General features: G+C 45.2%; 1 protein-coding gene across 1 annotated transcript in view; it reads left to right on the forward strand.

Moving 5' to 3' along the window:
• The first annotated feature begins 736 nt into the window (after positions 1-736).
• The window catches only part of LOC111873649 (probable ATP-dependent RNA helicase DDX31), a 29,221-nt gene continuing 5,650 nt past the window's right edge, over positions 737-24,307 (forward strand). Inside the window, exons 1-9 of the mRNA XM_023868557.2 lie at positions 737-1,028; positions 4,963-5,202; positions 7,701-7,967; positions 8,100-8,320; positions 8,403-8,796; positions 8,876-8,935; positions 19,155-19,345; positions 20,530-20,590; positions 20,673-20,760. Of these exons, the coding sequence (XP_023724325.1) occupies positions 948-1,028; positions 4,963-5,202; positions 7,701-7,967; positions 8,100-8,320; positions 8,403-8,796; positions 8,876-8,935; positions 19,155-19,345; positions 20,530-20,590; positions 20,673-20,760 (1,603 nt within the window). The 5' untranslated portion in view covers positions 737-947. The remainder of the gene's footprint in view (positions 1,029-4,962; positions 5,203-7,700; positions 7,968-8,099; positions 8,321-8,402; positions 8,797-8,875; positions 8,936-19,154; positions 19,346-20,529; positions 20,591-20,672; positions 20,761-24,307) is intronic.

Raw genomic sequence — 24,307 nt, forward strand, 5'->3', positions numbered from 1 at the left:
GTTCGATTGTATATCTCCCAAATGGATGCCAGATTTTTACCGGTTTGTTACGCAGCTCGATTTCAATACTATGGTTCTCTCAGATACGATTTCTTTGCATTTTGTACGTTTTATTTAATTACGTAATCTATGTGCCATAGGTGCCGCCATCTCACTTCGTTAAATTTTACTAATGCTTACCGTGGGTCTATATATCCACTCCCCCACACGCCTTCATGGCGTACGACGTAATTAGTTAAGCTCAGGGACAACTTTACCTTCTAAGTAGGTTCCAAAATTTTAATTACATATACTACTGCATATAACTGCTTCTCGATAAGCGGAATTATGGTTTAATATCACTATATCGTAAAAACTGACTGGTACAAGCTCCTTAATGTTAAGAACGTATGAAGGTCAATGCACGAAGGTAGCCTACGAGAGAAATCTATAAAAAGAAATCACGTACCTTGAATATTACATCTTGGCCCCAAGAGACTTCCAGCACATGCACGTTATAAGGCATATTCATTTACTATTCGAAGCATTAAATATTCTTAAAAGACAATAAAAACCAAAAATTGACACAGAACATAAACATCATAACATATTCGCGGCTGCTCTCACGCTCTACTGTCAATTATTTCGATTAATTGCAATAATCATTTTAAATTGGCGCTAATATTTTCTCCTCGTTCGTGTGGTATCATTGTCAACATTCGTGTTCTCTTTGTGATTAAGCGAAATTACGTTTTCACAGAGAAGTAACTTTCAATTTATAACTTACGTTTATAATTCATTATTAATATTGACTACTAAGTTTAACTTGTATCGTTGTGACTGTGAAGAGAATATTATACTATAACAGATGTATGCAGGATATCTGTGTTGGCAGCATTGTATACTATTGAGCACGTTTTGTGTTTAGTTTTGTGAATAATGTTTTATGAAAAGAATTATGCCATAAAATGACAATGGCAGAAGATAATGCGATTGATATATCTTTGAACATTAACTCTTCCCCAGTAAAACCGGATGATTTGCGTAGGGTAAGTGTGCATGTTTGAAATAATAGCCTGATTAATTTCATCTAACTTAACCTAACAATCGCCCCGTTTAATAGGCTGATATCCACATTTATCACTGTTTGTAAGACCAACATAATTTTTAGAATTACAATACATATTACACACGCCAGAAGATTACAATTAAGAGGTGACAAAACTAGCTAGGCAATGAAAGTAACGCAGTATTTAATGCAGTTCAATGCAAAACATCACTGTGTACAGGACATGTGTTCCCAGAACTTTCTTATGTTGAATTTGAGGTTCTGACAGAGGAGTCTGTGAATAGTTCTGGGCTGTATAACGCCCTGCAGTCCCTTGAAAGTCAACCTGACGTTTCAGAGGAACATGTCTCAAGGGTCGAAGAATAAGCAAATCAAGAAACCAGCATGAGGCAGGTATCAAGCAGCTTCTTGCTTCATGTCTGTTGACTTTCAGTGGACTATATGACGTTGTATCCTAGAAGAAAGAATTCTTCTTTCTTAAGTATGTTCGGATTCTTGCACTTTGGCATCCTGTGTGTGTGAAGCATGCAAATGATTATGGTATATCATCACACAATCTGTTCCATAAGACACAGTCGGTTCCACTACATGTTTCAGTCATGAATTGACCATCAGCAGATAGTAATCATAAATACATTAATATAAAAGCATTAAAACTGTAAGCAACAGTCACTTTATAAATTTATTCGCAAGTCAGATCTGCCTTGTAATTGTATAGAAATGTAACTGAAATCAATACAAAATTTCTGGTTGATAATAGATGTATGTTATTGGGCATTAAAATGATGGAAGCACCATAACACGTATGTACCGTTGCTGGTAAAAAGAGATGTTACGTAGTCTTTATTAATCAGGCCATTGCACAAGTAAGGAGAAATTGGAGATGTATGTCTGTTCTTATAATTAGGAATTGCAGGATAATTATATATAATTTCTTAATTATTTCAGTTATATTTCTGTACAGTTACAAGACTGATCTAATTTATAATATAAATTTACAAAGCGATTTAAAGTTATAATGGGTTTGTATTAATTTATTCATAATTTTCAGCTGATGATGGTGAATTGATAACCCAAACACACAGTGGAAGTGAGTATCACATGGAAAGAATTTTGTGTGGCAGTACATCTGAATAATTTGTACAAATATATTTGCGAAATACCAAAAACAGTTGAGAAGTTATTTAGGTGTGTGCCTGTGTGGTTTTACATATCTTTTGTCACTAATAACGAGGATTTCTTCCATAAACCGTTATTGTTCATAATGTGGTGTACGCTAGTATCCAGTTCATGACATTAGCCTTTTGATATTGTAATGTGTTATGTCAATATCATGTAGCCTAAAGTGCTGAACTTTATGTTTATTCAGTGAAGGCTGCAGATAAGAAGAATGGTTTGTAAGGTATTATTGTCTTCAAATGAATGAGTTCAGATGTCGAACAGCATGCACAGTACATGAATGAAAAACCAGTATTTTGTGAGGTGTGGTTGAAGGAGGGGGAGAGATGTTGAGTGAATTTTCTGTATGTAAAAATGAGTGAATTCGCATGTAAAGCAGACGAGTGAAGCTTCAGCTAGAACTTGTATGATTCCAGATGGATGCTCATCACATTAATGATAGAGTCAGGAACACTGGTTATTCATGGCTGACAAAGAAATAAAACTCAAAACTGACTTGGTCTACAACTAGTAGTGACACCAGGGTAGTTCAAGGTTGACCTGAAAATTTTTTATTTTGACAAAGAGAATATACATGCCACAGATGCTAAACTCTGGCTCCTTTTCAAGATATTCTCCTTTTACAATAACACATGGTTTCTGTTGTCCTGGCAAGTTACAGATGCCAGCAGCATAAAAAGTTTATCCTGACTGTGTAGCCAGTTCAAGATACCAAATTTGATTTTATTATCAGTTTGAAATTTCTGTCCACCTGGGTGCGCCTTCGTTGGTCAAAATAAATTAAAATCACTGGGGGCCAGGTCAGGGCTGTAAGGAGGATGGTTTATGATTTCCAAGTCCATTCCTTTATAAGAGATTCATTCCATGTAGCCCAGTTATTGTTGTTGCCGAATTTGCCATATGTGGATGAATGTTATAACGCAGTAGAGTCACCTTGGACAGTTTTCCAGGTGTTTTCTTCTGAATCATTTGGTGCACATCATTACGAAGCAGTACTGTGCAGTAATTATTACCCCATGAGGATGAAACTCAACATGAATCCCAGAACACACTTGGCGTGAGTTTTGCTAGCTCACAGCTGTCTCTTGTGGAGATCCCTTGTGATGCCATTCCATGCTGGAACACTTTGACTTTGACTGAAGAAGTGCACTCAAGTCTTGTCACAGGCCAGCATGCACTCTAGAAATGGGTTTCCCTCCAGTTTGAGCTGGTTCAAACGTTTGGCAGACAGCAAACACACTGCATCTTCTGGTCAGATGTTAATGTCTTTGGGATTCACTGGGCATGCACTTTCTTGAGCAGTCGATATAAAAAAGGTGAGGCTATCCCTGTAACGGGGCACACGGTAGTGTAGTTGGTTGAGGCACTATACTACAAGCTGGAAGGTCGTGGGTTCAAGTCCTGATGAGGTCATTGGATTTTTTCAAATGACCTAATCCTTCCGGCCATACTATGGCCCTGGGGTTGACTCAGCCTCTAACAAAAATAAGTACCAGGAATTGATTAAATAATTTTCCTTGGGGGTAAGGGGAGCCGGTGTGTAAGGCTGACAACCTTACCGCCATTTTTGAGCCGATTGTCTAGAAAATGTGGGACCCTCAACATCTCACAACCATATGGGCCTTCACGGCCTGTTACAGGGATAGCTTTATTTTTTTTTGCCCTCTTTTTAACAGGCTCTGAAGGCCCATAAGTTCACGAGTTGCCGAGGCTCCCACATTTTCTAGACAGTCGGCTCACAGATGGTGGAAAGGTTGTCAGCCTTATGAACCAGCTGTCCTTTACCCCCAGGAAGATTCCTGGTACTCATTTCTGTTAGGGGCTGAGTTGACCTCAGGGCCACAGTGTCACAACCTAGAAGTCCATGGTTTGAACATTCATTGTTATGTGACTCACAGAACTTATACTTAGTTTGTTATGTACCTAACACTGATTGTGAGCTCGGATATTTCAGCCAATAAAATGGTGGCTGGATGACTGGGATGTGATTTGTGTGGGGAGGAGGAATTCATCTCTTTGCCTCCTCCATTTATACTGCCCAGCCTCCTATCCCGTGGCCTGAGTGTCTAGGAAGTATCACAGTTAAGAATGTATGGAGCATTATGTCCATTTGTCCATTTTACCTGAATGAAGTTCAGAGTTGTTAAGTTCTTTAATACTTGGTCTCTGATATTAAGAGAGGAACATAGACTGAGGGTGTTTGAGAACAGGGTGTTGAGGAGAATATTTGAACCGAAGAGAGATGAAGTCACAGGAGGTTGGAGAAAACTGCATAATGAGGAGCTTCATAACTTGTACTCTTCTCCAAGTATAATTAGAATGATCAAGTCAAGGAGGATGAGGTGAGCAGGGCATGTAGCACGAATGGGGGAGACAAGGAATGCATATAGGATATTGGTGGGAAAGCCAGAAGGAAAGAGCCCACTAGGGAGACCAAGGCGTAGGTGGGTGGACAATATTAAAAGGGATCTTAGAGAGATAGGATGGGATGTTATGGATTGGATTGATCTGGCCCAGGATAGGGACCAGTGGAGGGCTCTTGTGAACATGGTAATGAACCTTCGGTTTCCATAGAATGCTGGGAAATTCTTGAGTAGCTGCAGAATTGGCGGCTCCTCCAGAAGGGTTCAGCTCCATGAGTAAATAAGTAAGTTAAGTTGTTTAATATTCTTATCACCCTTCAGTATGACAGTGTTGAGTTGAGGATTTATTTCTGATGAACGGGAAACTAACAGGGAGAGAAGAGGAAGAGGAGGAGGCACGTGGAGCCTGCTGTCACTTCAGAGAGGCAGGAGCAGTCTGTAACTGAAGAAACAGCTGAAGAGGGCCCAGATTGCAAGCCACAAGGCTGCATTTCCTCACTGTTTGTAAACAATCCAGACATCCCTGTATTTGCTCACCATGTCGTGAAGCCAGTATCAGAGCCTGTCTTCTCTTCACAGAATTTCAGAGACCTGCCAATACATCCCTTCATGGTGAGTGGTCTGCTTTATTGCATTCTGAAAGTACAATTCTGTAGAGAGAGCTGGGATTTGAAGAGGTGGAGAAATCTTGTATCTTAAAATGTACAGACATCACACAATAGTCAGTTAAAAACTGAATTGCATAAAATTGTTGATGAAGAAAGGATATGGTGGAAACATTATCCCTTAGTCACCTAGTCACCACAGGTGAAAAATCTACTGTGAGGTGCAGAGATAGAATTAGAAAATGTACTGCTTGTGTTCTTTCATCTTAACATTCTAATCTAATATGTAAAAGATGTAACTGTTGTGATTCCTGTTTCCTGCCAGGGCTCTAACTGAGAACACCCAAAGATACTCTGAAATTCACTGCCTAGTCATGCCAGTATGAACGGCAAGCGATGTGCAAGTGTTGTGGTAGTGTTTTTGGATATCATTCGAACCCTCATTCCCAGACTTTCTTTCTAATTATTGCAGTTTCTTAATTTGAGTATTGTGCCTTCTTTGTAGCTTTAGCTACTATACTCGTATATTGTGGCACTGACAAGGAGAGGAACCATATCCTAAGCAATTTAAAAAAAATGTAAATTCACTTAGTGGGGGTTGGACTCCACCTGGGTTCACTCGGCACGTCAGCCACTGATTGGCCTATTGTACCTGCCCTGGATGATTATGATGATGGAGAATTTGGTGGAATGAAGATTGTCAGGGGAAACTGAAGTACTTGGAGAAAACCTGCCCCAGCACCACTTTGTCTACCACAAATCCCATTTGACCAGACCCGGGATCAAACCCGGGCTGTCACGGTGGGAATCCAGTGACTAACCACTTGAGCTGTGGCATGACCATATCCTAGTCAAAGAATGGGTGCTTCTGGTATCGTGTATAAGTATCTTTATGAGAAGCTTCCTGTGAGACTAGATGAGTGAACTTGATTAAGTTGTATTTCTGGAGTCATGGCTGTGCACGTGTTATACTAGTGTTGTCTTCAGAATCCTGGATTTTGTGTAGGTGTTGTAATGTGATCTGTTTCAGCAAGACATTTTTCCTTCAGGTCAATGCTTAGCAACTTTTACCCAAAAATATAATTAGGCTCTCATGAAAAATGAATCAAACTTAATGAAAGTGACATATGGTAGGTAACATTTATGTATCAGAAGTGCTTTAAATTTAATTTAATCAGAATCTGTCAGTGGACTTGAAAGGTATTTGTGTGTGTGTGTGTGTGTGTGTAGACATCAGGATTAAATTAGACCTATATGTAAAAATCAAAGTCCATGGAGCAGAGCACTTCTTGAGAACCTAACAGTCACATGGTTGATCAAGAAATTCGCTTCTGCCCACATGGAATCCAAAGGTTCAGCACTGTTTGCAATAGTCCACTGCTGGTCCCTAACCTCAGCCAAGCAAGTACAGTCCCCACCCTTGCATCCTGTTTCTTGAATATCTGTTTTATAATATTATATTTTAGCGTCCTGTTGCACTGATTTAAGTCCATGATTTATTTCACCATCTTCTAGTGCATCTGTTTTATATTAGCCTCCCATGTATACCTAGGTCTTGAAATGGCCCCTCTCTCTTTTGGGCTTTTTGGCCAAAAGTTGTGTATGTTTTTCCTAAGTATTCTGTGTTTGCTTCATGCCCAACCCCTCTCACCCCCTTTAAGTTGGTTGTCCTGATTATATTTTGCAAAGAATACAAATGTCCATGATTTATTCCAGCCGTCTTACAGTGCATACACTCATCCACTTCACTCTTCACTCCTGCACTACATGTTTCGGCACAAAGGTGCCATCTTCAGGTGCTTTTTGATTCACGTTAAACTACTTCACTGCATGCCTTGCACACACATACCCAACAGGCCCAGCAGTATAACACACGCAGTCACAGGAGCAAGACACAACACAAAGCACAATACACACACGAAAGTAGGAAGAGTGCTCCGATAGAAGAGGATAGGTGTGACTCGCGTATTGAGATGCGACGTAGGGATAAAAAATCCTGAACAGTTTTAATATTTTTAATATTTAATATTTATCAATATATATGATGAACATATATTTTAGTTATTTTAGTATGAAAAAAGCAAGGCATGCAGTGAAGTAGTTTAACGTAAATCGAAAAGCACCTGAAGATGGCACCTTTGTGCCGAAACATGTAGTGCAGGAGTGAAGAGTGAAGTGGATGAGTGTATGCACTGTAAGACGGCTGGAATAAATCATGGACATAAATCAGTGCAACAGGACGCTAAAATATAACATTAAGAATACAAATGTTGATTTTCCTCATTATGAAGTTTTCTCTAGCATCAAGCGTTTCCACCTGGGTCCTGTTCTCAGACAGCCTCTGTCTATATGCTTCCTGTAGGACAAGGGAGCAAGTTCATACTTATTGCAAAATTGAGATTTGTGTCTTGCTCCTGTGCTAAACAGTCCTATAAGCGGGTAAAAGAAAATATCAGGCTTGTCAAAGTGTAGGGTGGATGTAGTCACAAGCGTGCTCTGTCACAGATATCAAACCTGGACCTGAACCTGGGCTTGCACAAGCTAACGACCGTTCAGGAGAAGGCTCTACCTGTGGTACTGTCGGGAAAAGATGCTTTGATCAGGTCACAGACGGGAAGTGGCAAAACATTGGCATATGCACTGCCAATTGTGGAGGCTTTGCAGGTGGTGAGACCCAAAATATCAAGGGCAGATGGAGTTCAGGCGGTTGTGGTGGTACCAACGAGGGAGCTAGCACTGCAGACATATGAGTGGTTTGTCAAACTGGTCAAGGTAAGTGCTTATGGTTAGGAATATGTTGAAGGAATGCATTGTTAGTTATTCTGTGCCATAATTTTTAAATAGATGTTATTATTGGTTGATATGACCGAGGTAGGGTAACTTATATGTTTGGTTTGTTGGAAGCCATTCACATGGCTTGTGCCTGGATACCTTGTTGGTGGGGAAAAGCGTAAAGCAGAGAAAGCTCGCCTGAGGAAAGGTATCACAGTGTTAGTTGGCACACCTGGACGCCTTTTGGACCATGTTCAACACACAAAGTCACTGCAGTTCGACAAGGTTGGCTGGCTTGTTGTGGACGAAGCAGACAGGTTGCTTGACATGGGTTACGAGAAGGACGTTGCCAGGTGTGTATATAGTTGCGGCTATGTTGTGGTGATTATGCAGTCATACCAGGAGGTGACTCTGACACTTGAGTTTACATTTCAGCTTCATCAAGACACTTGATTTGCAGCGGCAGGGCGATCGGCAGACAGTGCTGCTCTCTGCAACGTTGACAAGTTCTGTGAAGAAGCTCGCAGGTTTGGCATTGCAGTCTCCAGTGTTTATCGACGCTGCCTGCGACGAGTCCCTAGTGAGTCATCTGGTGATCCCACAGAGCCTGACCCAATTCTATGTTGTAACACCAGCCAAACTTCGACTGGTGACATTATCAGCCTTCGTCATCTGGAAATGTGAGATGAGCGATAAGCGCAAGATGCTGATATTCTGTGCAACACAGGACATGGTCGACTTCCACACTGAGCTGCTGGCGCGAGTGTTGGGTGGGTCTGCGCAAGTGAATGTTGAGTTTTTCAAACTGCATGGCAACATGACCCAGAAGGTACGTTCAGCAGGATGAGAGGCTTGCAGACTGTTTACAGTGCCATACATGTAGTGACATTAGTATGTGTCTGTTCTAGGAACGAACGGATGTGTTTAAGACGTTTCGAGCCGCTGACTCAGGGGTTCTCCTCTGCACAGTGAGTACAATTGCTGTATTTCAGTACAATTTTTATGGCCTGTAGGATGATATTTAGACTTAAGAGGATTAAAGAAGAAGCAGTTAAAATGTTGTCATTCTAAAAGAGGGGATTTTGGATCTCCCAGTGGCATAGAGTTTAGGCCACAATTTAAATGAGAGGTAATGATATTGACATTGAAAGAAACTGCAAGCACAATTCACAAAGTCTCCTTCCTGTTGCACAAGTTTATAATCCTACAGGTCTGTTGCTATGTATCAAAATCATTTTATTTTATTTTTCTGAAGAACTTATTCCTTGAGTTCGAGTTCTTTGTATATGAAGTTTCATAGACATAACCTTAAAGTTCTGTACCATCAGTGTTCATGTTTGTTGGCCCACAACCAATATTTCATTCATAATGTGTATGTATATTTTTTATATATGAGTATTTCCATACCAGATTTCACATTCCTAGCCTTAGTGGTTTGTTTGTTATTGCCATCAAACCGAACCCTAATGAGAATTTTCACTTGGTTGTTGTGTGGTTATTTTGCATTGTGCAGAAAAATTATTTCCACCGAAGTTGCACATTTTTGAACACCCATTACCATGCACCATATGGGCACCACACATGAAGAAGTATCACTAATATAGCTTCCACCTCAAATGTTTGAGGGTCTGGCACGTTGTTCTTACTGATTGTAGGGAATAAAAAACTAATCCTGACACGGCCTCTAATGGCATAACATTCATACCAAGCTTTGTAAAACTCGGTCAGTTTATTCATAGAAGCAGAAAATTTTCATACAAACATATGTTTCAGCCACTGAAGGCTAATTCTGTTGATAGCCTTGGAATATCCCAGAGAGAGATACATTTTTAAAAATACTTTTAATTTTTAATATTAATTTATAGTATATTTTCTTTTTCTCTTCAGTTTGATTTCTTCACAAAAATTCAGGAGGTTTGGGGGCAGATGCCTGTTCTATCCCCCACCCCTGCTGGCACCCATGCCTCTGTCCCTTCTTGCTGTAATTACACGTGCACCTAATAATATTAATTACACCACTTTGTATTTCCAGGTCATTGTGATCTTTGTTAAACAAAATTATTAAAACAGTTTTTGACAGTTGAAATTATTGATAACGGTTGTGTGGGTGATCAGTATTAGCTGGGATAAGGGGGTGTGGTATAATTGTTTAGGGGCACCGAAACCCTTATCCAGCACACAGACCTCAGAAACATTGGTATGCTACCGAGTGTGTGTCTGTGTCACTAGTTACACCTGTGTGGCCACATTTGCGAGTAAGTGTGGCAATTTTGATGTGCAGACTGTGCCATGGAAGACAATTTTTGCATTCATATATCTTTCATCAGTATTGTGGCATGTAAAATGAAGGGTAACATTTTGTGTTCAGTTGCCATGGTGACACTGAAACTGTCCTGAGCTGAGTTGGCTCTGTTGGTATAGCAGCTAGGGTACGGGCAGGAACCTGGGGTGGATTCTGAGCAGGGGCAACACAACATCTGGAGCAGCTCTGAGAGCCACACAGCCTCCTAACCAACAGGTACTAGGGGCTAATGTGGCCAGGGCATGAGGCTGCCATCTGGTGCTCAGATTAAAAATATGTGGAGTTGCATCTTCACTCCCTGGTGCTTTATTAAGGACAGGAACCTTTGTCTTTTATGGAACAGTGGCCCCATGTGAGACCCCCCTGTGGGTGGCCAAGGAGTCATGACATCCCCACTTCACAATGAAGCAGGCAGTGCCAGCATGTTTACTCCTGGTGTTGGGCCCCATGGGGACCCATGACCGCATTTTTGTTCGCTTCTCTCCGCAGTCTTTGGCATGGGGCCACCACTTCGATGACAGGAGGGGTTGGTCGTTCTGATTTGATGTTAACTTTCACACTGTGGACCAAGGAGTTATATAGCAAATGTACACCATATGTACTATACATATTGTTCACTGTATTCTAATGTATACAGAGACCTCTGTCAGTGCAGGCTTATGCGTTCAGCCAGTGAAGAATGTCTAAACTTTTATGGAACCTGAAGGTACATTATCATGTTCACAGCAACTTGCCATAGACCCTACCCTTGAAGCAGTCTAGGGCACCTGAAGAGAGGTGGTCCTCCAGTATGAGGGTTGAGTTGGAGGCTGAGAACTCATGGTAAAGTGGAACAGCGTGTTGTGAAATCTTACGCAGGGCATTCCTGACACTGTTTTTAAATAAACTAGCAATCACTAAAACAATGTGCATGAGGTCACACTTGTGGCCCTGATTAAAGCGTTCACTGAGACGTGTTGGTTTGTCAATATAGGGTTTATACTGTTCTGTAGCCATCAGCACACCAGTAAACAGCAACATGTACAGGACTGCTGAACACGGGTCTGAAGTAACATTATACTGTTGGCATCTGTAGGACCCAGCTGATGATGAGAATGCTGCTGTACACATTGATCACATGGTGCATAGACACAGGGCGGCTTTGCCTGCACCTTATTCCATGACTTGAGGTCCACCATGCTCTTATAAACAGAGAACTGTATTGAGTTTATGTCTGCACATTTCCTGTCTGGCCTACAGGTTCAGGCCGCAGGCTTTGTGAACTGTTTGCCTACATCTGTCATTAAAGTTCCTAAGCACTACACTCTGCAGGTGTATAGAGGGCGTGTAGCTGCACTCCAGTATAGACATAGAGATGGTGAAGAGATTTCACAGCCAGGAGTCATTCTAGGGCATTATCAAAACGCGTTCAGAAAATTACTGAAACTAGTCTGTTCGAATGGTCAGAAGCGTTCAGGCTGCATAGCCACCCTCTGAACATTGAACAGTTCAGCGACTGAGCATCCGGAGGCGTTCAGGCTGCATAACCACGCTCTGAACATTGGACAGTTCAGAGACCGAACATCCGGAGGCGTTCAGGCTGCGTAGCCACCCTCTGAACATCGAACAGTTCAGCGACCGGACGTCCAGAGGCATCCAGGCTACATAGCCACGTTCTGAACATTGGACAGTTCAGAGACCGAACATCCGGAGGCGTTCAGGCTGCATAGCCACCCTCTGAACATTGAACAGTTCAGCGACTGAAACCTCGCGATCGAATGGGCATCTCGGCTCGACGGCCGGCTGTCGCGGTTTTCTTCTGTCCCTCCAGGCAAACACTGACAGTATTCTTTCTAACTCATTATTCACCAGTCTTTCTGTGATTCACTGCTACGTATACAGCGTGAACTGCTGACAGCCAAGGGGTGAACTACACGGCGTCACATCCCAGATAATAGAATGACTGTGAAACGTAATGTTGCGGGTAGACCCGTTACTGGGTAATGGCCTCGAAACAACATCGTTGCTAAGGAACAGATTCTTAATAAGCAAGTATACGCAGCCGTTGCTGGGTAACGCCTTCGCAAACAGGTACGTTCTCACAGAAACGATTGGGGTGCAACAGTGAACAGTGTTTTCTACGCGGTCCATTCCGAGGTGTTATAACCGAGACAAGTTTAAAAGTTAGTCAGTTCTAACAGTCATTTGTAAGGGAATTTGTGAAGAGAAGGCTTGGTCGGTGCAGTTGAAGAATCACCACTGTTGAAGCCGTTACCAAGGAATGACTGGGGAAGACACAGCAGACTAAGAAGACATAATGTGTGCTGTAGTGATTTGTAAAGCGTGGAAATTGGCGATGGCACTATAATTAAGTGTACTCACGTTAAAATGGTCAATAAACCCACTCCAAAACCCCGTCGAGAGTCACACATACAAGTGACACTGAGGCGGGGAAGATGTAAACGAAGCGGTTGTGGCCATATTTGGGGCATGTACAGTACTGTCCTCTGGATATGGCTTGGTACAAAGTTAACAGCATTTCGGATGAACTTATTGTCTCTGCCTTGAGGGTAGAACGTGGAGGCAGGGTCGTCCGAAACGTTAGTATATATGTCTACGAGACTACACGGCGTCATGCCCGAGAAAACAGTAATGGTTAGATTCGCCGCCGTGGGAACCCCAGATCTCACTTAATTTGAGGCGCTTGGCAGCATTTGCCTGGAGCGCCTGAGGACAACGTCTGCGGGGAGAGATCTTCACAAAATGGGGTTTTGATGCGGAGGCAATAACTGATATTACGAGGGGGCGTGGAGGCGGGCGCCAGTGTCATTGCTGGAGCCGCAGGGAAGATGCCTGCAGATGGATGAAACTGTACACCTGTTGCCTAGCTCCCCTGTAATGCCAGTAGGCACGGTAGTCGAGGCTGTTGAAGCGATGTGCAGGTGCTGCTTTGGCGGAGATTTCCTGAGCGATATGAACCGTCGTTTGTTTTTAATCGAATGAGTAACTCGAATTGCAAGATTTCACCCTTACTCTTCCTGTACGTGTTGTGTTGTGTTCTCATTTCCAGCAGATGGCGTCGCTGTAGATGACTAAGTTATAAGGTGGAGGTAAAGGTGTCAAGCATCTTGACATGAAGACGTATGAGGGAGTGGAAGTAAAGCTCCACCATTCTTGACCACTGCGCTAGATAGAGGCGAGTGGTCAGCTTCACGCCTCGGCCGCTTTACCCTCAGGGTTACAGCACCCGGTACCCGCTGTGTAGGAGTGTGGGTCGGCGCCAGAGTAGGTCTGGACGCTGTGGAGGAGAGACATCTCTTGCGACTACTTAAAAACTTCGGCCTGCTGTACGCTGTAATATTAGCAAGGAGAGGACCTGTAACCCAGGTGGGGACCGGTACCTGTGTAAAATAAATATATTCTTGTAAGAGTGGGAAGTATGAAGCTGCAGGGGCATAGCTCAGGTGGGAACTTTTGTGACGACTGCGCAGTAATCAGGGTAGAGGGACGGAACATGCCAGACGAATGCGCAAGCAGAACCGCATATCTGCCATGAATTCTGGCGCCGTAGCCTGCAATCCGAGCCACTGACAAATACATACGCAATGAAATATTCAGTCTCCTATCCATGGGATAAGGCGGCCGGCCAGTGAAGCTGACCAGTTGCAGAGTGCCTGGAGGAGTACCATTCCCCGTGAACTCCATAACATTGGTGAAGCTCACGTTTGCCTTGTCTCCAGACATGCGTCTCCTCTGCTGGCCGCTGCTTGTGGCCCTCAATGTGACATATTAAACATTTACTCTTGGCTAAGTAGGAAATCGAATGTAAATAAATTTAAAATTGTGTAAGATTTGAGGTTTTCACGGCGGTGACTAAGAAGAAAGCAGTCTTCTGCGATGTGGCGCCGTGTAGCTGTTGTGTTAACTGATGTTTCGGAGGAACGTATCGCCTTCATCTTCAGGGTAGAACACAAGAAATCCGCGAGCGAACCAGCGTGAGCAGGTGCAACAGTCTGAAGATGGAGGCGATACGTTCCTCCGAAACGTCGGTTAACACAATAGCTACACGGCGCCACATCTCAGAAGACTGCTTTCTTCAAGCTTAAAATTACACGCCATACAGTCAGTGACACTTGTAGAAGATATTGCCAGTTAAATCAAAAACGTCATCAGAATTCTGAGTATCAGTTGATGTATTAAGTAGAACCTTCGATCGATTTTTCGATGCTCTATTTTTTTTTCAAACTCAGCGTTGTAAGTGAAGGAATATCTTTTGATTCTTGTGTGTCTGTATAGAAGTTTTAATTATGAATGTCTCTCACCGCTACTGCATTATTTGGTAGTTGTCACGTATAAATTCAGTGGGAATAGAAATATCGAATTAAATCGCAATACGATATCTCTATTGTGGCCGTAGGTCAGGTGTTTGAGTCTCTCTTCTGTTTGGTCGCATAGGAACGTCAAGATGTTGTTGAATATTTTAAAAATATAGTGCAGTGTGGTCGAATGGAGAGCTAAAAGCAAGCAGTTAACAGTGAAATGTGGGTTTCACCGGAAGTGCGCAATTGTTGAGCTGCAGGGAATTGCAACTGAACAGGTTAAATTTGGGCACGGCATGGCTGGCTGCGAGGCGTGTGTTTATTTGCCTTTCGTATGGGAAGGCACTGCTTCATGAAGTAAGGCACTGCTTGATAAATTAATTTATTCCTTACGTATTTCGAAAATAAACATGTTAGATTTTTATTTCTTGTTTAGTGTTCCCAGTTATAATTGTTAAAATGTGAGAGGTCACAATAACATCCATTTTTCTCAGTAAATGTGTTCGTTGCATGCCATGTTTTAAAAAAATGGGCTTGTTGTTTTGCATAGAAAATCGTTATGTAAAAGCAATAAAGCATAATATAAACCTTACATAACATGAGAATTCCTTTTATTAAGGATTTGAGGTTCTCACATACGTTTGATTATGAAGAGTTCTGTCTTCTGGGGATACAACGCAATGTAATTTGTTGAAAGTTGACCGACGTTTCGGAGGATGGTGTCGCCTCTCATCAGGGCCGAACAACAAGACGAGTTTCAGGCAGGTTTCTTGCTTGGCTTATTCTTCTACCCTAATGATGGAGGCGACATGTTCCTCCGAAACGTCTGTTAGCTTTCAACGGGCTACACACGTTATATCCCAGAAGGCAGAAGCGTTCCTTTTACTCAGTTCGTGGTAGCGTATTTTAGCAAACTTTGTTTTTCAGAATTGTGTCCAGTTGAGCACTTTTACAATAACTGATATTTCTGTAGTGTTCTACGGCACAAAATGGAATTGTGTGTAGTTGTCTGCCCGTTGGTATTGCTCTTGTGACGTGTCGTGCTGATTTGGGGTTAATTTTGTTGCTAGTGGTTTTATGCTGTGAGCTAGTGACAACGTTCTAAACTACAAATAAAGAAGTAAGTAAGTAAATAGCCCAAGAAACATGTGTTTTCTGTGGATGGAACATTGAAGTGCTGATCCCCAGCAGGGGGAGGTTCTGTTTCTTCTAGCAGAGGTGTCATTCCTGTAGTGTGCGGCCATTGAGAAACTCGCGACAACCTTCGGGTCATTGTGAACTAGGTTCATCCGTTAGCTGTTCTGCGTGTATATGCGGACGGCGCCACGTGAATGCGATGGAGGCAGCGCAGTGGGATCTGATTCCTGCCTAAAATAATTGAGCTTTTACCAGACAGTTGTGCCTCAGAAATTCCTGCACCCCACTGTTTGTAATTCTAAATTGCTGCAAGGGTGTCCAAAGTGGCTGCCGTGTTCGCGGAGAGGTCTGTCTGTTGATCGCCGCGTGTTGGCAGCCCTGTCGCGTGCTTGCTGTCCCGCTGAGACATTACCCCGATCGGTTTGTCTGTCCAGACCTCTCCTCTGCCCCACACATCAAGCTGTCTCCCGCGGTCCGCGCCCCCTCCCCCCAATTACGAATTTACACCCGTGTAGCGCTGCGGGGGCCCACTATCACGCGTACCTCTCTACATTGAAATAGGCCACGACCGCGCCCCGCGACTCCGCAGATTCCCGGTCTTTGCATGATGCAAAGGAACCCCGCGGGTTCGAGTGGGTGGCACTCCTACTTAGTGTTAGGGTGGTGCCGGTTTCAGTTCTCGGCGCGGAAACCAGTTATTTCAAATAGGCCACTACCTCTCGTTCTGGAATGAGCCTACCGCTTGGGGACTGGCAGCGTTGCGCTGGGCTAGTGCGGCTTCCAAGGCACGTAGCATTGTCACAGCGTAAAGCTGCCTGTGGGACTCGCTTCCTCTTACTTGAGCCTTTGAAGCTTGAAATTGATTTAATGTATGAAGACTCAGATCGCACTGCACAGACAACACAGAACGCCATATAACGAAATATCGTTTCATCTAGTTTATTGCGAAAATGGTAGGAAACGCACCGTTGGAGAGTTTGAAGCAGTAAATGATTAACATGCTGGAAGATACAAGCATCAGAAAAGTATATTAAAAAATTTTAACAGGCCGTGGAGGCCCATAGGATTGTGAGACGTTGAGGCTCCCACGTTTCCTAGACAGTCGGCTCACAGATGGCAGTGAGGTTAGCCTTAGGCGCCGGGTGTCCTTTATCTTCAGGAATATTCCTGGTACTCATTTCTGTTAGAGGCTGAGTCGACTCCAGGACCATAGTGCGGCGGGAAGGGTTAGGTCAGTTGAAAAATCAAACGATCTCATTGGAAATCGAACCCGCGACCTTCCGACTTGTAGCATAGTGCGTACAGGAAGTAATTATTATGTAAACTGTGAACAGCTCTTGTTACCATGGAGACGTACGAGAGAAAGTGCACATTGTCGCCATAGAGGCCTGGCATGGGGAAGGTTAAGACACGCGTGACGTTGTTTACGAATTAGTCGTTAAGTTCTGAACAGTTAGTCCAGTCGGGCGGACGCCGCAATAACAGGGAGCGGAAAGTGCGACGTGAGCTTGCGTGAGGCTGATGACGAAGTTTGTGAAAATTACCAAAATGGGAGGGATGAGAAGGGGGGGGGGGCGGGTACACCACAGGCCGGAAAACCGCAGAAATGTAGCAGCCCTCTGTCATTGTGGGGAGCAGCCCCCCGGGTACAGACAACTTAGCGCGTCACACAGGTAGTGGAGGGTCCCATGCCATTCTTACGGAGAGAAATATCGTCTCGTCGGGCCCGCGCTGCATGTTCGAGGTCAGGAAACGTGACGGGTGTAGTTGGTAGATCGTTATCCACATTTCGGATTTACATGCTACCTCTGTCTTTACTCCACTTCCCCCCATCGAACCGTCTTTTACCTTGAAGTTGGAGCTACCGCGTTCCTTCGAAATTTTGGTAACAATGTAACTGAGCACACGGCATCACCTCCCAGAAGGCAGTGCTCTTGGCATGTTCACCGATTGCGACAAGATTCCGTCAGCGCGTTATATCTTTCCGACAACAGTGCTACATTCTTTGTACCCAGCTGTGAGGCTACTACGTCACAGTCAAGTGGAAGCCTGGTTAAATGCGCTGATGTTTTGTATTCTGGAAGTCCCGGGATCAAATCTGTCCCTGGACTGCGGCTCTCCGAACTGAAGTCGTAGTTTTTCTTAGTCCCTCCAGGTATATTTCTGGATTCCCTTAGTGGGGGTGGAGTCCAGCTTAGGCCATCCTGCACGTCGGCCACTGATTGGCCTGTTGTACCTAACCCGGGTGATTATGATGGAGAATTTGGCGGAATGAAGATTGACAGGGGAAACCGAAGTTCTCGGAGAAAACCTGCCCCAGCGCCACTTTGTCCACCACAAATCCCACTTGCCCAGGCACAGGCTCGAACCCGGGCCGCCGCGGTGGGAAGCCAGCGACTAACCGCTTGAGCTATGGCGCGGCCTCAGATTTCTGGATAGTGTAGATACCTCAGATTAGACCGGCACCGCTTCTTTCCACGTTATTCATTAATCCATCCTATCATTTGACGTTAAAATGGTGTTTCGTACCGACAGTGTAGAAGAGTTCTGTCTTCAAAGGGACATAGCGCCTCGATTTCGGAGTCCAGGAATAGGGCAAGCCACTGTGAGAACCTCAAATTCTACACACTGGCAACATTGTTGAATAGGCCTACATGTGAGTTGCTGTTCTCACAGCAGTTTGATGCCAGGCGGTCTGCTATATCGTTACGTCGAGGTTCAAGAGTAAGCCAGGCAAGTGCGTTGCGGTTGCGCATAAAATGCGACCGCGCTGTAACCAGCAAGGGGAAGTTCAAGCAAGAGTACACTCCTCTGCTTGCTGCCTGCTTTCTCGCTGGTATCTTTTGACCCTGAAGGTGACGGCAATATGTACTCTAAAATGCTGTTGCACTTATGCAGTCTCCACGGCGTCATGTACCTGACAATGGAACCTTTCACAGATTGCCACAGACTGAATGAATTTTATGAACGTTTAATAATGCCACGTGTATGAGTCACTATAGAGACTATAGATTGGGTTTATTGAACACTTACAGATCGTAATTATAAGTGACTGTAGTGATATCAGTAATTCACGCTCCCAGCACGCACTAAGTTTTCTCAGTCTGCTGTATCTTCTCCGGTTGTCGCCTGGTAACGGCTTTCAACACCACCGATCTTTACTTCCTATGCTAACGTTCTTACTGGCAGGCGACTGTCTCACAACTGACTAAACTCTAGACTTGTCCTGCTTGTAACATCTCATCACGTACAGCACAGAAAGCACATCTCCCAACAGCTCCATTGTTGCGTGTTAAGAATGTGTTGCAGCCATTACCTAGCAACGACCCTTGTATACAGATCATTATTTAGCAACGGACCTACATGCTACCATTGAAGGCTTTGTATGGTCTGACTGCCGGTCGCGACTTTGAGAACAAGTTGGTTGCTGACAGAGATTTCTGTTTGCAGGACGTGGCCGCGAGGGGGCTAGACCTGCCCCATGTGGACTGGATAGTGCAGTTCACAGCACCCTCCTCTGCCGCAGACTATGTCCACCGCGTGGGGCGCACTGCCAGAGTGGGGAGCGCTGGTGCCGCGCTGCTCTTCCTGACACCGAGTGAAGTGCAGTTCATCCGACAGCTAGAGGACAGACGAATCAGGTAGCATATTCCCTGTACTTATAGGTTCACAGCTTCATCGAATCCTGAGCTCCATGAATCCACGTCGCATTCTCACGTCCTGTTTGTTTCACGTCGATTTTAATATCGTCACGTGACTGAGTGTCTAGGTTTGGATTGGTAATCGAATTTACTGAACACTTACAGAACGTAACTGCAGATATGAGGGAAAGTCAGTAAATGGTTCACAAATGGATATAAAACAAAAGCATGTGATATTCGAGCCTGGGAAAAAGAAACGTTTATTTCTCGACATATCCTCCACCAACACTTGATACACTTGTCCCATCGCTTTACCGGTGCGTCGAAACCCGCATCATAGAAGTCTTTTCACTGTTGTCTCAGCCACTTCCTCACCTCCGTATCAACCTCTTCGTCATCAGCAAAACGTTTGCCAGCAGGGTGGTTTTTTAGCGGATCAGATAGACGGAACTCATTGGGGACGAAGTCTGCGCTGTGGGGCTGATGTTCATGAAGTTCCCACTGTAGTTGCTCGGGCTGTATGGGTCTGGCATTGTCATGATAAGCAGTGCCGCTCTTGCCAGTTGGCCAGGACGTTTTCTGCGAATTGCTTCCCGAAGCTTCAACAGAACTTCACATCTTCAGCACGCTTCTGAAAATGGACTAACAGTACTCCTTGAGAATCCCACAGCGCGGTAAACATACCCTTAAACTTTTTGGCCGAAGGTGAACTGGGATATTTCCATTGCTACCCAGTGGTACACACAGATAAACATGTTATGTCCATTACATTTCTTTTGCTTCCATTTGTGACCTATTATTGACTCCTTCGTAACTACGACAGTCTCACTTATACACTCACAATGTCACTGTAACTACAGCACACATAAAGCATTCTGTCTTCACTAGCCGTTGCTTGGTAGCGGCTTTCAACGCCGGATGTTCTCCTTCCTCTGCGGTTTCAACTGTACTCGACCTTCGTTACCAGCTTCTCACTCCTCACAACTCCAACTTTCAGCCGACTCAACTCAGAGTCTATGAGAGATAGGATGGGGTGGTTTGGACTGGATTGATCTGGCTCAGGATGGGGACCAGTGAAGGGCTCTTGTGAACCCGTGAATATTGGGAAGTTCTTGAGAAGCTACACAACTGCATGAAGTTAGTTTGAGAAGGAGCAGTAGATGATATTTGAAGTTTTGTTGCAGGTTGCAGGAAGAGACGATGGATCGCTGTTTGAAAAAGCTGCAGGATGCTCAGAGAGATTCGGTAAGTGCCGGTAAGTGTGACGTACACTGTGCCTCATGCAAGAGGTCCTTTACGTTTCCGTTCATAATTTGTGTTGTTCCAGTCGCTGGAGACCGCTGCTACTGGACTGCAGGCGCGCTTTGAGACCGCAGTGCTGGAGCATAGAGGGTTGCATGACCTTGCCTGCAAGGGTGAGTACAGCTAGTACGTATAAGTTATATAGGAATGTGTAAGAATAAACTTACTGGGAAGGAAATGGTCGTGGCCTGTTTTAATACACCATTGCATAACCTCCGTTGTGCGGAAATCTGAAATGTAGTATAGCATATTATCACGTGAAAATTGATGATAGACGGCGTTTGAATTGGTAATGGGATTTATTGGACTCTTAAACAACTCGTGACTACACTAGTGTTCCCAGTCACAAGCCGTTGCTTGATAGCCGCTCTCAACGGCTGACGTTGGTTGAGACACTTATGCTACAATCAGGATGGTGGCGGGTTCGATTCCCGATGAGGTCTTTGGATTTTTCACGTGGCCTAATCATCCCAGCCACACTGGCTCCGGAGTCGAACAACCCGCACTATGGCCCTGGGGTCGACTCAGCCCCTAACAGAAATGTGTACCAGGACTCTTCCTGGGAGTAAAGGGACGCCGGCGCCTAAGGCTGACAACTTCACCGACATCTGTGGGCCTCGACGGTCTGCTACAGGGATAACTGCCTTTTTTATTGTGTAATGGACGCCCGGGTTTCGGTTTCGGGCAAGGACAGAAATCCTCAGATCAGCATCTCCATAGCCCAGTACTGGATGAAGTAGAGCGAGGTACATGGCACGTTTGTTGGGAAACACCGAGTTGACGAAGGAACAAAGTAGAAGCAAAGATTTCAGATGGGCGTCAAGACACCGTGTAGTTTTGTAGATACGTGCCTGCGTTTTGGAGGAACATACTGTCTCCATCTTCAGGATAGAAGAATGGCCAACGCGCCTTATTTTCGGAGTAAAAGATACCGTTTTTTCTCGGTATATCTACCAGACTACACGGCCTCAAGCACCAGAAGGCTGCAATCTTCGAAGCAGTTTGCAGTGTACTGCACGCAGATTAACTCTGGTACATTTTTTTTTTTTAAATTCGTGAGACAGTTCTGTTTGTTTGTTTGTTAGTTACTTTCCTTCCTCCTCTTTGTGTGCCTGCCGTGACCGCATTGCGTGCCGGAAGTAGCCATTGAAATTGCTAACTGCACACCGGAAACCAATGATAAACTGAACTGCCCATCTTTTCATTATACTGCAGCCTTGTGTAGTCATGCGGTCGCGATTCACCTGCCCGCCGCAATTACGCGCATCAGGGCTGTCCGGTACCAGTCCCTCTCGGCCCTGAGCACTTCGTGACGGGCCAGCTGTACAGCCTCGCGCCCAGTTCACTACGTCGAGACTATACAGACAATGCTCATCATCTCGAACCAAGGTCACCCACCGAGAGCCGCTCGCACTTGTGACAACCCTGTTGTTTGCTAAACAGTAAAACCGCCGCGCGTTTAGCTTCGCAGCGCACACAAATGCGAGAGAGAACAAATCCCAGGAAGTGGCTTTAAACGCGCCGGTTAGTGCGGGCTATGCGGGCGATGACGCTGATGAGACGCGAAATAATTTGAGGCTCTGTAACTGCCTTTGTTGCCGTTATCCTGGCAGAACAAGAACAAAGTTTTGTTGCTGTTGCTGTGTGTCCCACTGTTGCGCGGAGGGTCCGCCTTTTGAGGCGCCGCGCGAGTAATGAAGACAAGGGCCGTCCCCATTTGTCGCACTGACAGGTATTTCGTCTCCTGCCGTTGTTATCAGTTTCTGGTACAGTCCCCTCAGTTTCATGCTACACTGGCCACACAGGGGTCAGACCGGTCACTGACTTGTCACCAGGCCGCGCAGGTGTCAGATCGGTCACCGGACAGCGCAGTGGTCAGACCGGTCACTGAGACATGTCAGCGGGCCGCGCAGTGGTCAGACCGGTCACTGAGACATATCACCAGGCCGCGCAGGTGTCAGACCGGTCACTGAGACATGTCACCAGGCCGCGCAGGTGTCAGACCGGTCACTGAGACATGTCACCAGGCAGCGCAGTGGTCAGACCGGTCACTGAGACATGTCACCGGGCCGCGCAGTGGTCAGACCGGTCACTGAGACATGTCAGCGGGCCGCGCAGTGGTCAGACCGGTCACTGAGACATGTCAGCGGGCAGCGCAGTGGTCAGACCGGTCACTGAGACATGTCACCAGGCCGCGCAGGTGTCAGACCCGTCACTGAGACATGTCGCCGGGCCGCGCAGTGGTCAGACCAGTCACTGAGACATGTCACCACGCCGCACAGTGGTCAGACCGGTCACTGAGACATGTCAGCGGGCAGCGCAGTGGTCAGACCGGTCACTGAGACATGTCACCGGGCCGCGCAGTGGTCAGACCGGTCACTGAGACATGTCACCAGGCCGCGCAGGTGTCAGACCCGTCACTGAGACATGTCGCCGGGCCGCGCAGTGGTCAGACCAGTCACTGAGACATGTCACCACGCCGCACAGTGGTCAGACCGGTCACTGAGACATGTCAGCGGGCAGCGCAGTGGTCAGACCCGTCACTGAGACATGTCACCGGGCCGCGCAGTGGTCAGACCTTTAATTCAGACATGTCAGGAGCCCACGGAAGTGAAGAGCTGTGTCTCCACGCCACAGCATCCCCGTTGCCTTATTAATATTGTGGCATGTATACCCGTTGCTGGGCAACGACCACGCGATAAGCAAACATACAACAGCCGTTACTGAGTAACAGCTTCGCAAACGAACATCTTTGCATGGCAACAATTGGAAACAGCAACAGGAACGGTGTTTTCTGCGCGGTCCGTGGCGAGATGTTCTAAGCTGGACAGTTAGTTGAGGCTCCCAGAGCCGTCACACAGCAAAATACGGTCATGAGGCCCATTGGACTCGAAACCAAGAATCACTGTACTGGCGAGGGCCAGCAGCAATTTAACATCCAGTCAGCCGGAGTCGACAGTTGGAACATTGAGTTAGTTGTGTGACAGCCGCCAGCCAGCAAGAACATGAGCACGGAAGCAGAGAACATTGCTAGGGTCCATCACCAGACAACGACTGGTGAAGACAGCATAGTGAGAAGACTTTATGTGTGCTGTGGTTACAGTTATCTTTGGAGTATGTAACTGTGTGACCCGTAGCTATTTGTAGTTACGTTCTGTAATAGTCCAGTGAATGCGATTCCCAGTGCAAACCCGTCTGTAGGTGTGCCCTTAGTTTATTTGCGGGTACTCATTCTAATGTGATGCAGCTTGCTGCCAGTTAAGCTTCGCGCCGTTGCAAAACCACGGGGATTTTCTTTATTTCAGATTACACTAACGCAAGTTTTGAAACTACAGAAAGGGTCACCTGTATAGGATGCATGTAATATATATATATATATCTTACGTCCTTTTATTTTTGCTATGTGGCACACTTGATTTGTCGTTAATTTAATGTATAAGTAAAAAAAAAAGGGAATAGTAAAGCTATCCCTGTAACAGGACGTGAAGGCCCACAGGGTTGTGAGACGTTGAGGTTCCCACATTTTCTAGACAGTCGGCTCACAGATGGCGGTAAGGTTGTCAGCCCTACGCGCCGGCCGCCCTTTACCCCCAAGAATATTCCTGGTACTCATTTCTGTTAGAGACTGAGTCGACCACAGGGTCACATTGCGGCTGGAAG

Source organism: Cryptotermes secundus, unplaced genomic scaffold, assembly GCF_002891405.2.
Source record: "Cryptotermes secundus unplaced genomic scaffold, Csec_1.0 scaffold678, whole genome shotgun sequence".
Lineage (NCBI taxonomy): Eukaryota > Metazoa > Arthropoda > Insecta > Blattodea > Kalotermitidae > Cryptotermes > Cryptotermes secundus.